Source organism: Candida albicans, chromosome 4, assembly GCF_000182965.3.
Source record: "Candida albicans SC5314 chromosome 4, complete sequence".
Lineage (NCBI taxonomy): Eukaryota > Fungi > Ascomycota > Pichiomycetes > Serinales > Debaryomycetaceae > Candida > Candida albicans.
The window spans coordinates 1,566,505-1,582,961 of record NC_032092.1 but is presented as its reverse complement, the minus strand read 5'-3'; the positions used below and the strand labels follow the sequence as shown (position 1 = coordinate 1,582,961).

The window sequence follows — 16,457 nt, the reverse complement described above, 5'->3', positions numbered from 1 at the left end:
GAACTTACCTTTGATTATATATGCGTGGTTACAAATTTTCACGCGCACGGGAAAAAGGTTAAGTGTGGGAAAAATTTCTTTTTTCTTCTACTTACTTCTAGCCGATGATCCGTATCACCCCGGAAAATTATACACAGGTCATTAATAATAGATAAGAAAAGCGCCACATCTAGGTGTACTCTTTGCCTAATTAAGTTAACATGCATTATAAATCTAACTACTTTCATCGCTGGAACTTTCCTCACTTGAGCTGCTGTCACTGGAGCTGCTGTCGCTGGAGCTGTCACCAGAACTACTATCATCACTACTACCTTTACTGCTATCATCACTACTACCTTCACTACCATCATCACTGCTATCATCACTGGAGGAGGTATCACTTTTAACTGGCGGCTTTGTAGCTTGTGTAGAACGTTTTGGAGCTCGTCCAACTTTCAATTGAGACATGGGCACCTCACTGTCACTATCACTTTCACTCTCACTTGAATCATCATCACTACTATCAAAAATTCTGGAAAACTTCTTCTTTGGTTTTGTTGGCAGTAAAAGAATAGGCTTCTTCATCTCAATGGTGGTACGTGGATGCTTTAAATCTTTTAATGAAGCCAACCGTTGAGTCGTTTTTGGTGCTGGTGCAGGTACAGGTACTTTCTTAGGTTCGCCAATAGAAGAAGCGATAGGTTTTGGTGTTTTTTGGACTTTCACTGGTTGAGGCTTCTCTTTAGATCCAGTTGTTTTCAATTCAGGTTTCTTGACTGCTGGAGATTCATCACTAGAGCTGGACTCAGACGACTCTTCATCAGACGAATCCATTGACTCATCACTTGAGTCTGAATCAGATCCCGACCCAGATTCACTGGAATCAGAATCGTCACTTGACTCACTAGAATCAGATCCTGACCCAGATTCACTGGACTCAGAATCGTCACTTGATTCACTCAGACTATCCTTACTATCTGGTTGTGGCACTTTTTCAGACATAGACACAGTTGGATCATTAGCCTTCTTGACAGGAATGGATTTCAAATTTACATCATCTTTATCCTTCTCGATACCATCATTTGCATTTGATCCCTCATCTGTGATATCATCACTATCCAGAACAAATTCTTTACTCAAAACCATTTTAGCACGTCTTGTACTTGCAGTTGGAGTCAACGCCAAACCTTGCACACGTGGAGTTGCTATTGGCAACGGTGCAACCATAATTTCTGACTTGTTTGAAACATTCTTATCACCACCAGCGTTTGCAATTGGTTGCTTCTGATTCAATTTAGGAGGTGTTTCTGGGTTAGTGGAACTTTCGGTGTCACTACCAGAAGATGTGCCATCTAACATAACAGCAGAGTCGCTGGCTTCCTCATCACTGCTAGAAGATGAGTCTTCTGAAACCTTTGTAAGGGTTTCTGGATTATTGGAAATTTCTTCGTCATTACTAGAAGCCAAACCATCTGATACCTTTGTAGGGTTATTGGCAACTTCTTTATCATTACTAGAAGCCGAGCCGTCCGACACTTTGCTTGTGTTACTAGCCATTTCTTCACCACTACTAGAAGATGATTCATCTATATCCATAGTAGGAGTTTCTGGATTATTGGCAATTTCTTCTTCACTACTAGAAGATTCTGAAATTTTTGTAGCGGTTTCTGGGTTATCGACAATTTCTTGGTTGCTGCTCGAAGATGCTTGATCTGACACCCTTTTAGGGGATTCCGGCTGATCAAAAATTTCTTCATCACTGCCAGAAGATGAGTCATCTATATCCATAGCAGGTGTTTCTGGGTTAACAACAATTTCTCCATCACTGCCAGAAGATAAGTGATCGGACACTCTTGCAGGGGATTGTGGCTTATCAACAATTTCTTCATCACTGCCAGAAGATGAACCATCAGACTTTTTTGTAAAGTTACTAGCAATTTCCTCATCACTGTTAGAAGACGAATCATCCGAGACCTTTGTGAATGCTTTTGGGTTATTGACAACTTCCTCATCACTGTTCGAAGACGAGTCATCTGTATCTATAACAGGGGCTCTCGGGTTATCGACAACTTCTTCGTCACCGCTAGAAGCTGAGCTATCTGAAATTATAGCAGGTGGTCTACGAACATTCCGAATGGCTCTCCTTTCGTTCTTGAACGAAGAAATTTCTGAGGATTCATCAACATATTCGCTTCCTGAATCACTTTCAGACTCACTTTCAGATTCACTTTCAGATTCACTTTCCGACTCGTCGTCAGCTTCAACTTCATCTTCCGATTCAACTTGCTCAGATTCAACCTCCATTTTATCTTCAGCATTGACTTCAGTTTCAGTTTCAGTTTCAGTTTTTTCTGTAATTTCAACTTCTCCTTCACCATAAACTTCAGTTTTACCTTCAGGTAAAGGTTCATGTTCCTTTTCAGGACCCATTTGAGTCTCATTAACATTCACTGACACATTATTATTTGGAGCATCAGATGTTTCAGAGACTCGGCGTACATTTGGTTCGCTTGGTTGGGTTTGGTTGGAAGCACCACGTTTTTCCAGAGAATCAATATCATCAATTCTTGATGTGGTCGTCACAGTTTCAGATTGGTCTCCATCATCACTTGTAATACTCGATGTGCTTTCTTCAGAACTTTCATCACTGCCATCGAAATTTCTAGACAACTTTGTATTTTTTGGCAAGGAAAAACTAAATCCACTAGCAATAAGTTTAGTTGAGGTCGGTGGGTGTAAATCTATCAACGATTTCAACATGCCAAGTTTACCTGTTTGATGGGAATTGTCAACACTAGTCGTTGGGACGTTGGGGTTATTAACAGGGTTGTCTTTTGGTACTGGCGTGTTTGATTGGGGTGTATTGTTCGACAGAGAACCCGTGCCATTAACTATCGATGCATTAGCACTTGTATGCGGAGTATACTTAGACCTCTTGATCTTTCCAGCAAACGAGTCATTAAGCAAATCATCTACACCGTCAGCACTTTCCTCAGACTCCTCATCTTCATCTTCTTCAAATGCGTCAACAAAATGCAAGTCATTCTTTTCCAATAATTGCAATATTTTTGATTTCTTGATTGTACGAACTTCCTCTTCAGAATCATTTGGTCGCTTTCTAGATTCATCTTCACTTTCTGAAGCACTCGTATCCTCATCTTTCGAACTCACCAAACTAGGACCACTCTTTTCAGGATGCAATGTTGATAGTAAATGAGATTTGTCAACCGTTCGTTTAAAGCTATCGTCGATCTTACAAATCAAATCAACCAAAGTCACATGATCCGGAGGAATAGAAAACACTTCCGGTGGTTGAATCAGCCTATCAATAGCACTTTGATCATTTTTTATATGCAACTCATTATATAGAATAGCAAACTTAAAGTACAAGTCACTATTCCTGATTGAAGGGAATATTTCGTTCACAAAAACATCACTTACTTTATCCCAATCCATATTTGGCAGTGACGGGGTGAACTTCTCAAAATTGTTCAATCTAAGCATAATCGAAATAACATCCTTAATACTATAATGATAGTCTAGTATAAACTCGTCGCCCCTCGTTTCTCCCTCAACGACAAAAATACCATTTTCAAACTTAATGGGATAATTATCCAAAGACTCGTTTCCAACAGTATCCAATGCTTTCCCAATACAAAGCTGGTTAAATTTATACATCACGGGATCTGACTTTAGTTTTTGGATCAATTGGTTGTAATTAAAAAGAAGATTAGGAATAATATCAGTGTGGCTCAACGACTGTCTTAACCAATTCTTCAAACCATAGTCGCCAGGAAACTTCATACCATCTTTATAGTAATACCCATCTAGTTGTTTGCTAATGTAAAGTATCTCAATATTGGTAAAAAACCTATTCATCCAACAGTTGTTATGTAGAACTAATAAAATTTTCCTGCCCTGCAATTGCAACTGGAAATTCAATCTTAGCAAATAGATATATAGATGATATGGGTTTAATAGACCAGTGGGATAGTAATTGAATGTTTCTGTAACACTAGATGTAACCACTAGCGGATCCAAGAAATCAGTACCGGAAAGGTTCCCCAGGAATGTGATTGTGGTCATCTCCCCGTTCACAGGGAAATTTATTTCATCCAAGTAGTAGATATCATTATTTGAATACGACTTTTCAAAAATAGCCGAAACTTGTTCTTCAATAGTAAGTGATCTAGACAAGTCCTCATACCTTTCAACCCCATTAATAACATTGTCCTGGTTCAATGGGGAGATGGAACTCAAATTAGCTACCAAATCAATCACATCATTAAGATCCAACTCCGGAGTCCATAACTTGATCAAGTACTCCAAAATAGTGTACTCATTTAGTCGACTAATTGAATTCTTACGAATCACACCTTGCGAATCAACGATCAATTGAAGGGCATGTTTGGTTAGTTGTGGAATCAAGCTTTGAAAATAATTCCATGTTTTGTCTATAGAGTGTTCTAAGGATATAGATAAATGATAATTGTGATATTCTAAAATGACTAACTTAAGATCATCATCTAAAGTCAACATCTGTAACTTCGTGGTGTGAGTCTTGTTCTTGTTTAACGAAGACTTTCTCGATCGACTTTTTTTTTTTTGAAAAGCTCTTCTCTGGTCTTCTCTCTTTTGTGTAGGAAAAAGTTGCCGAAGAACCACAACAAAATTTGCAAGGTGCACGCAAAGTTTTTTTTTTAAACTCTCCCCCCTTATTTATTCTCCAGACGCGTCTTTTATCCAAACACCCTTCTCTTTCTCTTACCTCACCCACCATGTCTAGTACCAAAATAGATCTCAAATTCAGTGACTTGGCTGATGAAAGACTGTATTTCAAGAAATATTCCCAACTTCCACCAAAGGAGAGCACCACAATTAGATTTATTGATCACAACAACCATGACTATTTTACTGCCCTTGGGTCTGATGCCGATTTGATTGCAGAGAAAATCTACAGAACACAGTCTGTCATTAAACACCACAACCAGACAAAGTATGTGACTATTTCCCCACAAAACTTTAAGGAGCTGTTGAATTATTGTTTGCAAAATCATTTTAAAGTCGAAGTTTATCATAGCAAAACTTTCCAGTTGATCTCGTCTGGTACCGCAGGAAACTTGGATAGTCTTTCTGAAGAATTCGATATTGATTTTGATTTTAGAGATGGGTCCAGCTCATCTATTGCTGCTATTAAGCTTGGAAACAAAGTCGGTGTTTGTGTTATTGCTGATTCCATTGTGCACTTGTCTGAATTCGAGGACAACGAATTGTACTCAAACTTGGAAAGTTTGTTGATTCAATTAGGGGTCAAGGAAGTTGTCATCCCGGCTAACGTCGACAACAAAAAGTTTTTCCAAATGTTAGAGAAATTAAACGATTTAGTGGTTAGTGCAGCCAAATCATTCCCCAAGGACAACGAGCAGGATATAAGTAAATTATTGGATACTGAGAATTTAGAGCTTTCTTTAGCTGCAAAAGGTATAAACTCACTTGACTATGCATTGGCTTTGTCATGCTGCGGTGCTTTGATTGACTACTTGGATTTGTTGAACGGTGACAAAACTTTTGAAATAAACAAGTACAACTTGTCGACATTTATGAAATTGGATTCCTCCACTATGAAAGCGTTGAACATTTTACCAAATGGAACACAAAAGGCTATTACGTCTATATTTGAGTTGTTCAAATGCAAGACTTTAGGTGGTTCTAGATTATTGTCACAGTGGTTGAAGCAACCCTTGATCGACTTGTCGTTGATCGAGGAACGTCAAGAATTGGTAAAGGCAATGATTGATGACACTAGTTTGAGGGTTGAAATCCAGGAGTTCTTGTCAAAGGTGCCAGACATTAATCGATTGCTCAAAAAAATCGGTCTTGGTGTTAAACGGTCGGGTGCTGAGAACAAAAAATTGAACGAAGTGGTCAATTTGTACCAGTTGGTGCTGTTGCTTCCCAATTTGACTGAAATCCTAACCATCGACTACTATGCGAAACCCCTCAAAAAGGACGAACAAGCTTTGTCAAAGTTTTGCGAATTAGTCGAAACCACTATTGACCTTGATACCCTGTTTGACAAAGACTACAAAATAAAGCCCGACTTCGACCCATCCTTGTCGGAAATTTCCAATAACATGGAATCAGCATTCAAGGCCATCAACGACCTTTACTTAGAAGCTGGTGATGATTTGAATCTCGACACAGCAAGTAACAAATTAAAGTTGGAGCAACATCAAACCCATGGATGGTGCATGAGAGTAACTAGAAACGATTCAAGAGTGTTAAGAGGTAAAAGCCAATATAAGGAACTCCAAACAGTAAAGTCCGGTGTTTTCTTTACCACCATCGAAATGAAGAGACTTTCACAAGAGTACACCAAGGCTTACGACGAGTACAACGTCAAGCAATCCGAAGTTATCAAAGAAATCTTGTCGCTTACATTGACATATGAACCAGTACTCCAATCCCTTTCTTCAACTTTGGCACACTTGGATGTCATTACCTGTTTTGCTACTACTGCAATGCTCAACTCATACACCCAACCCAAATTGTTTCCCTTTGAGTCTAGCCGCAAGATCAATTTAATAGAGTCGAGACACCCCCTCCTTGAGGTGCAAGATGATATAAACTTTATTTCCAACGACGTAAAAATGGACGACAAACACTTTGCCATTATTACAGGTCCAAACATGGGAGGTAAATCCACCTATATTAGACAAATCGGTACCATTGCTTTGATGGCACAGGTAGGGTCATTTATACCTGCCAATGACGGTGCAGAATTACCAATTTTCGATGCTATATTATCACGTGTGGGTGCTGGTGACTCGCAATTAAAAGGTTTGTCCACATTTATGATTGAAATGTTAGAGACTTCGTCGATTTTGGCTACTGCAACTGCCAACTCATTGATTATAATTGACGAGTTGGGTAGAGGAACATCTACTTACGACGGATTCGGTCTAGCATGGGCAATATCTGAAGAATTGATCAAAAGAAAGTGTTTTGCAGTGTTTGCCACCCATTTCCATGAATTGAGCCAGTTGTCAGAAAAGTATGATGGAGTTGAAAATTTGAATTTAATGGCAGAACAGACGAACGAAGATATAACCTTGATTTATAAGGTTGGGCCAGGTATTTCAAATACATCTTTTGGTATTTCTGTCGCAGAAAAGTTACATATGCCAGAGAAGATTGTCAATATGGCTAAAAGAAAAGTCGAAGAATTAAGCGAAGAGCCACCAATTAAAAAGCAATGTTCTGAAACTGAAGTCAGAGAGGGTATGAGCAGATTACGAGAAATTCTAAAAGAATGGAGAAACAACCCAGAAATCAATATTGCTGACTCCTTGGCTAAAGAGCCTAACAAGTTTATAAATTATATAGTTGACACTTTATAGTGGTTCGTGTGTGACACAATTAATTTTATTTTGTTTATCTCGGAGATTTACCTCCGGAATGAAACCTTCTCTCTCTCTCAACGGATTACTGTCTACCATTTTTTTTTTTTGTCCCAATACACACATTCGCAATGACCATCAAATAGTTGTTCCGTGTTTAAAAGTTGAGCTCTTTCTTTTCTTCTTGTTTATCTTCCCACATCAATCCAACCTTTATTACCAATGTACCGTGCAACAGCTACTAGTCGCCAATTGGTCGGTACTACCGCCAATATACTTGTCGCCAAAAGATCAATGGCCAAAGCCGCCTCAGATTTGGTCACTATCGAATTACCAGCCAGCTCCTACGAAGGATACAATTTGGAAGTTCCAGCTTTGAGTTTTGAAACCGAAAAAGAAACCTTATTGAAAATGTACAAAGATATGATTATCATCAGAAGAATGGAAATGGCAGCCGATGCTTTATACAAGAGTAAAAAAATTAGAGGTTTCTGTCACTTGTCTGTCGGTCAAGAAGCCATTGCTGTTGGTATTGAAAATGCCATTACACCAACTGACACTGTCATTACCTCTTATAGATGTCACGGTTTTGCATTCATGAGAGGTGCTTCTGTCAAATCTGTTTTGGCCGAGTTAATGGGTAGAAGATCTGGTATTGCCAACGGTAAGGGTGGATCAATGCATATGTTCACTAACGGATTCTACGGTGGTAACGGTATTGTTGGTGCCCAAGTTCCATTGGGTGCTGGATTGGCTTTCTCCCACAAGTACAAGAACGACAAAGCTGTCACTTTTGATTTGTATGGTGATGGTGCGTCTAACCAAGGACAAGTTTTCGAAGCTTACAACATGGCCAAATTGTGGAACTTACCAGTTATTTTCGCCTGTGAAAACAACAAGTATGGTATGGGTACCTCTGCTGCCAGATCATCAGCTATGACCGAATACTACAAGAGAGGTCAATATATCCCAGGTTTGAAAATCAACGGTATGGATGTGTTGGCCACCTACCAAGCCTCCAAATTCGCCAAAGACTGGGCTTCTCAAGGCAATGGACCTCTTGTTTTAGAATACGAAACTTACAGATATGGTGGTCACTCCATGTCTGATCCAGGTACCACTTACAGAACCAGAGAAGAAGTCCAACATATGAGATCTAGAAACGATCCAATTGCTGGATTGAAAGCTGTTTTGTTAGAAAAAGAGATTGCTTCTGAAGACGAAATCAAATCTTACGACAAAGCCGCTAGAAAATACGTTGATGAACAAGTTGCTGCTGCTGAAGCTGATGCTCCACCAGAAGCTAAAATGGATATTTTATTCGAAGACGTTTATGTTCCAGGTAGTGAGATTCCTGTTTTGAGAGGTAGAATCTCCGACGATAGTTGGGATTTCAAAAACAAGACTTTTTTGAACAAGGTCTATTAAGTAGGGTAGGAAATGTATAGTAGAAGTATTTGTAATTATTCAAAAGACATGCAAATGGAAAAGTATTTTTTTTTTTTGCCTCATCACAAATATTTGCTCGCCATTAAAAAAACAAAACAACCAGAAAACTCTAACCACAGCTCTCACCCAATCAACGCACAACCAGAATGTCTAACAATGTTATACGACAACAGAGAGATCGTAACCATGAAGAAGAGATTCCCGCCAGCTCTATGACTGGTCGTATATCAAAGAGTGATATGAGAAGTAATTACAAGTCTTCACCTGCACCAGCCCAGTTGAATAAACCACCACGCAAAGAACCAGAATCAGAACCAGTAGACGACCAATTATATGAACTATTCGTGACTAAAATACGGTCCTACCTACCTGATTCAAGTCACGAAGTCATTCAATCAGCATCAGAAGTGGCCAGCGAACAATTGAGCAATCGTGATATATCTGTCCCAGAAAAGAGAAAAGAACTTGAAGAACTATTGAATGCATCTATATCTGATGATGACCTTCATGAATTGATTAATTTATCCAACTCAATTGAATCTGCCAAACAAAATCATCAACAAGGCAACGGAGATGACGAATTTGTTGCCATCGACTTTAATTCGTCAGATGACGAGGAACAGGCTATAGAAGCAGAGATTGAAGTTGAAGACGAAAGCGACAAAGAAACAGACACGGAAGAACCCACAAGCAACGAACACCCCAAAGCATACGACTGGCATTGGCTTCAACAGATTTCTGAATTTAAACATTATGGGTCACAAGTATTTGATCTTTTGGCTGACAAAGATTTGGATCTGCTACAGCTAGACAGTAAACTCAACGAGTTATTGGATTCCAAGGGGATGGACTTTATTGTCAAATGTATTGAACATAGATGGCGTATTGTATTTTCCAAGAGATTGCAAACAGAAAACAAAGAACCTGTCATAAAGGAAATGGAAGAACTTGGTCTTCATTCTTTGATCAACGAGTTGCACCGCAAAAGACTGCTAGATGATGAGACTAGCAACCCACTTAAACGACAAAAAAAGGTAAAACGAGTACCCCAAAAGATTAGCCTTGACAGAATTGTGTTCTCTACCAGTGTTGAAAATGCCCGTGTGACTTTACCAGAGGGTACCATTCACGAGGTTAAAAAGTCTTACGATACCATCACTGTCCCAGCACCAGCACAGTCTTTATCCGACAATGATGAATTGTTGCCTATTTCTACTCTTCCAGATTGGGCCCAAGAAGCTTTCCCCAAAACCGAAACCACTACATTTAACCGGATTCAATCGAAAATATACAACCAGGCATTTGAAACCGACAATAACTTATTAATTTGTGCTCCCACGGGTGCTGGTAAAACAAATGTGGCAATGTTAACCATACTACGCACTATTGAAAACTTCCGTAACAATGGCCACATTCAATTGAAAAATTTCAAAATCGTGTATATTGCCCCGTTGAAAGCACTTGTGCAAGAACAAATGCGTGAATTCCAAAGACGTCTTACATCAGTGTATGGGGTTGTTGTTAACGAGTTGACCGGTGACCTGTCTTTGTCGAAACAACAAATAGCTGAAACTCAAATCATTGTCACAACGCCAGAAAAGTGGGATATCATAACCAGAAAAGACCCCAGCTATGTGAAATTGGTCAAACTCATGATCATTGATGAAATCCATTTATTGCATGACGAAAGAGGTCCTGTTTTAGAAAGTTTGGTCAGCAGAGCTATAAGAAAATCTGAAACTACTGGTTCCGATATCAGAATTGTCGGGCTTTCGGCTACTTTGCCAAACTATGCCGATGTCGCAAAGTTTATCAGGGCAAAACCTGAAGGGTTATTTTACTTTGACGCTAGTTATAGGCCATGTCCATTGGAACAGGTATACATTGGGGTAAAGGAACAAAAGGCTATCAAAAGAATTGCTGCCATGAACGAAGCGTGCTACGACAGAATGCACCAAAGTCTACAAGATCGTCATCAACTTATCATTTTTGTCCATTCCAGAAAAGAGACATTCACCACTGCAAAATATTTGATGGAGAAATTAGATATCGACATCGTGGAACAAGAAGGTGTAAAAGAAATATTGAAACAGGAAGGTGAGTCGATGTCTAACCCCAAGTTAAAAGAGGTCATACCCAGAGGATTTGGGATTCACCATGCTGGTTTGACCAAAAAAGATAGGGGTGTGGTTGAAGACTTGTTTGCTCAAGGTCACTTGCGTGTTCTTGTTTCTACCGCCACTTTGGCGTGGGGTGTTAACCTTCCAGCACACACTGTAATTATAAAGGGTACAGAAACCTATTCACCAGAAAGTGGGGCCTGGGTCCAATTATCGCCTCAGGATATTTTGCAAATGTTGGGGCGTGCTGGTAGACCACGATACGACAAGAATGGTGAAGGGATTATCATTACATCACAAGACGAGGTCCAATACTACTTGGCCATTTTGAATCAGCAGTTACCTATTGAATCACAATTGATTCACAAATTGGTAGATAATATTAATGCAGAAATTGTTGCTGGGTCAATCACCACTATCGAAGAAGGCATAGAGTGGTTGACTTATACATATTTTTTTGTTAGAATGTTGCAGTCGCCAGCCTTATACGGTGTTGAAGCCACATATGACTTTACGAATGACCCAACACTTTACAACCGAAGAGCTGATTTGATATACACTGCATTTTGTATTTTGCATGAAAACAAGTTGGTCGTTTATAACGCTGCTTTGGGTTCAGTCGCCTCAACTGAGTTGGGTAAGATTGCATCACATTTCTATATCAATTTTGAAACAATAAATCTATATGGGAAAATGTTGAAACCATGGCACAGTGAAACCGATATTTTGAGTGTGTTTTCAAACTCAGGCGAGTTCAAGTATGTTCCCGTGAGACAGGAAGAAAGATTGGAAATAAGCAAGTTGATGGAGAAATGTCCTATCCCAATCAAAGAACAACCCAATGAACCACTAGCCAAAATCAACATACTTTTGCAGACATTTATTTCTCGATTAAGTCTCGAAGGATATGCTTTGATTGCCGACATGATATACATTACCCAATCTGCTGGAAGATTGCTTAGAGCGTTATATGAAATAGCTTTGTTGCAAAAATGGTCATCATTAGCCAAAAGTATCCTCAATTTGTGCAAAATGGTAGACAAACGATTGTGGCTAAACAATTCACCATTGAGGCAATTTGGTGATGTCGTCCCTCACCAGATCATTCGAGCATCAGAGATGTCACATTTGCCATGGATTAGGTATTTTCATTTAAACCCTGATGAACTTGCTGTTGCGTTAAATTTAAAGGGAAATGCCCAAATAGCTAAACAGTATATCGATTCTTTTCCCAAAGTATCAATCCAATACATGGTTCAACCTATCACAGAACAATTTCTACGCATACAGGTTGAGGTGATTCCAGAATGGTCTTGGATTCTGGCTATTCACGGGAGCCAAGAGATTTTCAATGTTTTTTTGGAAGGTTGTGATGGGAATAAACTATTGCATAGCGAACAATTTATCGTAAAACGCAAAAATATTAACAAACCGCATATTTTGGAGTTTTTTGTTTCTTTTGTTGCACCGCCTTTACCCAATTATATTCTATCGTTTGTCAGTGAAAAATGGGTGCACTGTACATGGAAAAGCTCTATTTTATTGTCTAACGTGATTTCTCCCAAAGTGTCACCTCATTACTTGGATAACAATGTGGATTTAGTACCTACAGAAACAGTGGGCGATTTGTTTCCATTTACTCATTTCAACAAATTGCAGTCGTCAACGTTTGATACAGTTTACAACAGCGAAAATAATGTTTTTATTGGCTCTTCCAAAGGCGACGGGAAAACTGTTTTGGCCGAGTTGGCAATATTGAATCATTGGAATAACAAAAAAGGCAGAATAGTATACATTAATCCGTGCCAGGAACTTGTTGACAAATTGTTTAAAAAATGGTCCACATTCTTTCTGTCATATGAGAAGGAAATCAATGTGTTAAGTGGTAACTTGCGTGAAGACTCGGCTTCTGTGAATCAAAGCCACTTGATTTTGGCCACGCCCGAACAGTTTAACTGTTTATCAAAGCGTTGGAAAACTAGAAAGGCGTTTAGGTCTATTGATTTATTTATCTGGGACGACTTGCATTTAGTTGGGTCAGATGTTCACTACGAGATGCTTGTCACAAGAGTTCGTATGTTAACCTCACAATGGGATGACTATAAACTAAGAATTGTTGCTTTGTCGAGCCCTGTATTAAACAGTCGTGATATTGCAGAATGGATAGGAGTGGCGAAACTGGAAATGTTTAATTTTGCTCCACATAGTCGCGAAAACAGAATCACCGAAATTAAACTAAGTGTCGAAAGCTCCGACAATACAGTTAAAATTTATAAAGATTTGGCTAAAGTGAATAGTGGTTTGAGGAACACGCTAATCTTTGCTCCATCATATATCCATGCCTTTGAAATGGCACATAGTATGGTCGAAAATAACCAAGCACAAGAATGGAGATCAGTTGATTTATTGAAATTGGAAAAATATATCCTGAAAATTCAGAATCCCTTATTGAAGAACTTGTTACCTAAAGGAATTGCCGTATTCTATTCTGGTATGGCACGAGTCGACAGATTGATTGTGGAAAGATTATTTGAATCCAAGTCCATTGGTGTATTGTTTTGCACCATGGATACTAGCAAATTTGCACCAACTGCTAATAACGTGTTTGTTGCTGGGACACGAGTATATGATGGCCACGAACATCGATTCCTTGATTACCCGCTTAATGATTTGTATGAAATGGTAGGCTGTTGTCAAGATGGCGGAGTGGTCCATATCTATACAACTTCGCAGATGGTCGAATTCTACAGCTCGTTTTTGAATCTGGGGCTTGCGGTAGAGAGCTTGCTCTCAAACTCTTTGCACGAGTTTTTCATGGACGCTGTTGCCAATGGTATTATTAAACAAAGACAAAATTGTATTGATGTATTGACATTCACATTTTTTTACAGAAGATTGCTAAAAAATCCAAGTTTTTATGACTTGAAAGAAGTTTCGAATAGTGGAATTTCAACGTATTTGTCAGAATTGATAGAAAGTGTTTTCGATGATTTCAACAAGGAAGAATTTATTGAAGAAGAGGACGAAGGAGATACCATCAGTCCATTGAATAAAATCGTTATTGCTTCTCATTACAACAGTACTTTTGAAACAGTATCCAACTTGAGCAAGCTCAGCAATAAAAGTAAATTGAAAGATATTTTCCATGCGTTGACAAATGCAACTGAATTTAGTGACTTACCTGTACGTGAAGGTGAAGACGCCTTGTTGATTAAACTTCAAACTAAACTACCAATAAAATATAGTCAAGATGATTATGAATCACCATTTTTCAAAGCTTTTATACTATTGCAGGCACATATATCACGAATCAGTATCCCCTTTGATTTACGACAAGATCAGAAATCTGTTTTGACTAGAGTTTTACAAATTTTGAATGCAGCTATAGACATTTTGTCAAGTGATGGCTCGTTGAATGTTTTATTAGCCATGGATTTATCACAGATGATAGTGCAGGCTGTGTGGAGTTCTGACAACCCATTAAGACAAGTTCCGCGCTTCACCAACGAGATTTTAGCTAGATGTACTCAGCACAATGTCGAAACAGTATATGATATAATGTCATTGGAAGACGAAGAACGGAATGAAATCTTGCAATTGCCAGACCAAGAATTGAACGAAGTTGCATCGTTTGTGAATCTGTATCCTAATATTGAATTACTGTATGAAATGAAGGGCGGGGTTACTTCTAACGAATCAAAATTTGTTACCGTTACAATCGATAGAGATGAAGAGATCGAGTCATTAGAAGTTGTTAAAAATGAAAATTTTCCTGTTACCAAGCAAGAGAATTGGTGGATTGTTGTTGGCGATAGTAAGACTCGTCATTTATATGGTATAAAGAAAGTCAATATTCAAAAAATAAGCCAGTCTTTCGAAATCGAGTTTACTATCCCAAACAAAGGTAAGCATGAATTAACAATTTATTTGATCTGTGATTCATATCTAGACGCTGATAAAGAAATGGAATTCGTTATAGATGTAGTATAGGAAAAAAATAAATCAACTGTATTTTTACTGTGTTGCGAAGATTGACTCATTTTTTTTTTTTGTCGCCCGAGTAACAACGGTGTGAAAGAAGCTGAAAAAAAAAAAACTTGAAAAACTGTCAAAGAAAATTTTCAGCCAAAAATACTACAGCACATCAACACCCTCTAGACATATTTATAGATTAAGGTTAGATTCACTAGTACCCTTTTCCTCGCTATAGAATAACAGAATACCTTTAGTTTTGAGAAATATGACAACTTCGTCCAAGAATGCATTAACACCATATTTGAAAAAATTGGTAGTAGAGCCGCCTACTTTAGAGCCTAAAGATTTGTCAGAGGCACTTGAACTTATTTTCAGTGATATTCCATCAGATATTCAAACTGCAGCATTTTTAAGCTGTTTGAGGTTGAGAGGGCTAGATCAGGAAGCTGATTATATCGCTGCTGCAGTCACAACAGTATTGCATTTTGCCAAAACCATTCCTCCTGAGTTGGTGGATTCTAAAGGATACATAGATATTGTTGGGACTGGTGGTGATGGCCAAAATACGTTCAATGTTTCTACATCATCTGCCATTGTGGCTGCGGGAATGGGTTTACCAGTATGCAAACATGGTGGGAAGGCCTCCACTTCGTCTTCGGGATCCGGTGATTTGTTAAAGTCGTTGGGTGTGGACTTGTCGCATGTAAACGAAGTCACCACGCCGGAAATCGTTAAAAAATCAAAGTTTTGTTTCCTATTTGCACCTTCCTTTCACCCGGGGATGGGCTTGGTTGCTCACATTAGATCACAATTGGGTGTGCCTACTATTTTCAATATTTTGGGACCACTAATCAATCCAATACCGCTTAGAGCTAGAGTCTTGGGGGTGTACAGCGAAAAGTTGGGTGAATCTTATGCACAAGCAGCATCGATCTTGGCAAAGAAAAATCAAACACATGAAAAGACAATGGTTGTGTTTGGAGAAATTGTCCTTGATGAAATTTCACCAATTGGATACACAAAGACATGGACAATTGATAAAAGCGGTAAAATCGAACGTAATAGAATATCACCTAAAGATTTTGGGTTACCAGAACATGATTTATCCACAGTGAAATCAGGAACACCGCAACAAAATGCCGAAATCTTATCACATATTTTGAATCAAGATAATGATGAATTTAAAGTGAAGCAAGATGGCAATAACCACCCATTGGTTGACTATATCTTAATGAATAGTGCAGCAGTGGCTGTAGTATCGGGGATAGCTGATAACTGGGTAGATGGTGTGGCGTTAGCCAAAGAATCGATTGTAAGTGGTGCAGCAAAGAAAGCACTCGAAGATTTTCAAAACAGTTCAAAAGAAGTTTTATAAGTTAATAGATAGATATAATGTATGTGCGAATTTTATGCTGACTAGTCAATCATTACTCCAAAATATAAGCGAAAAATAGCGGAAATTTTTTTTTCAAAACAAGATACAAAAGACTTTAAGAGTTGGTCCACTTAGATAAAGACACTCTTAAGGTCTACA

The 16,457-nt window shown here is 38.6% G+C and overlaps 5 protein-coding genes across 5 annotated transcripts; 4 read left to right on the top strand and 1 right to left on the bottom strand. All coding sequences in view use genetic code 12, as the record gives it.

Moving 5' to 3' along the window:
• Nucleotides 1-213: 213 nt before the first annotated feature.
• CAALFM_C407130WA (uncharacterized protein) lies at nt 214-4,518 on the bottom strand (the record flags this gene model as incomplete). The annotated part of the gene is made up of 1 exon (XM_710308.2): nt 214-4,518. The coding sequence occupies one exon, from the start codon at nt 4,516-4,518 to the stop codon at nt 214-216; it is 4,305 nt and encodes a 1,434-aa protein (XP_715401.2).
• A 239-nt stretch (nt 4,519-4,757) lies between these two features.
• On the top strand, nt 4,758-7,379 carry MSH2 (mismatch repair ATPase; the record flags this gene model as incomplete). The annotated part of the gene is made up of 1 exon (XM_710309.2): nt 4,758-7,379. One exon carries the CDS (start codon nt 4,758-4,760, stop codon nt 7,377-7,379), a length of 2,622 nt encoding a protein of 873 aa, XP_715402.1.
• Nucleotides 7,380-7,601: 222 nt separating this feature from the next.
• Nucleotides 7,602-8,807, top strand: PDA1 (pyruvate dehydrogenase (acetyl-transferring) subunit E1 alpha; the record flags this gene model as incomplete). Its single annotated transcript, XM_710313.1, has 1 exon — nt 7,602-8,807. The coding sequence occupies one exon, from the start codon at nt 7,602-7,604 to the stop codon at nt 8,805-8,807; it is 1,206 nt and encodes a 401-aa protein (XP_715406.1).
• Nucleotides 8,808-8,974: 167 nt separating this feature from the next.
• CAALFM_C407100CA (ATP-dependent RNA helicase) lies at nt 8,975-14,938 on the top strand (the record flags this gene model as incomplete). The annotated part of the gene is made up of 1 exon (XM_710314.2): nt 8,975-14,938. The coding sequence occupies one exon, from the start codon at nt 8,975-8,977 to the stop codon at nt 14,936-14,938; it is 5,964 nt and encodes a 1,987-aa protein (XP_715407.2).
• Nucleotides 14,939-15,188: 250 nt separating this feature from the next.
• Nucleotides 15,189-16,298, top strand: TRP4 (anthranilate phosphoribosyltransferase; the record flags this gene model as incomplete). Its single annotated transcript, XM_710315.1, has 1 exon — nt 15,189-16,298. One exon carries the CDS (start codon nt 15,189-15,191, stop codon nt 16,296-16,298), a length of 1,110 nt encoding a protein of 369 aa, XP_715408.1.
• Between the last annotated feature and the right edge of the window lie 159 nt (nt 16,299-16,457).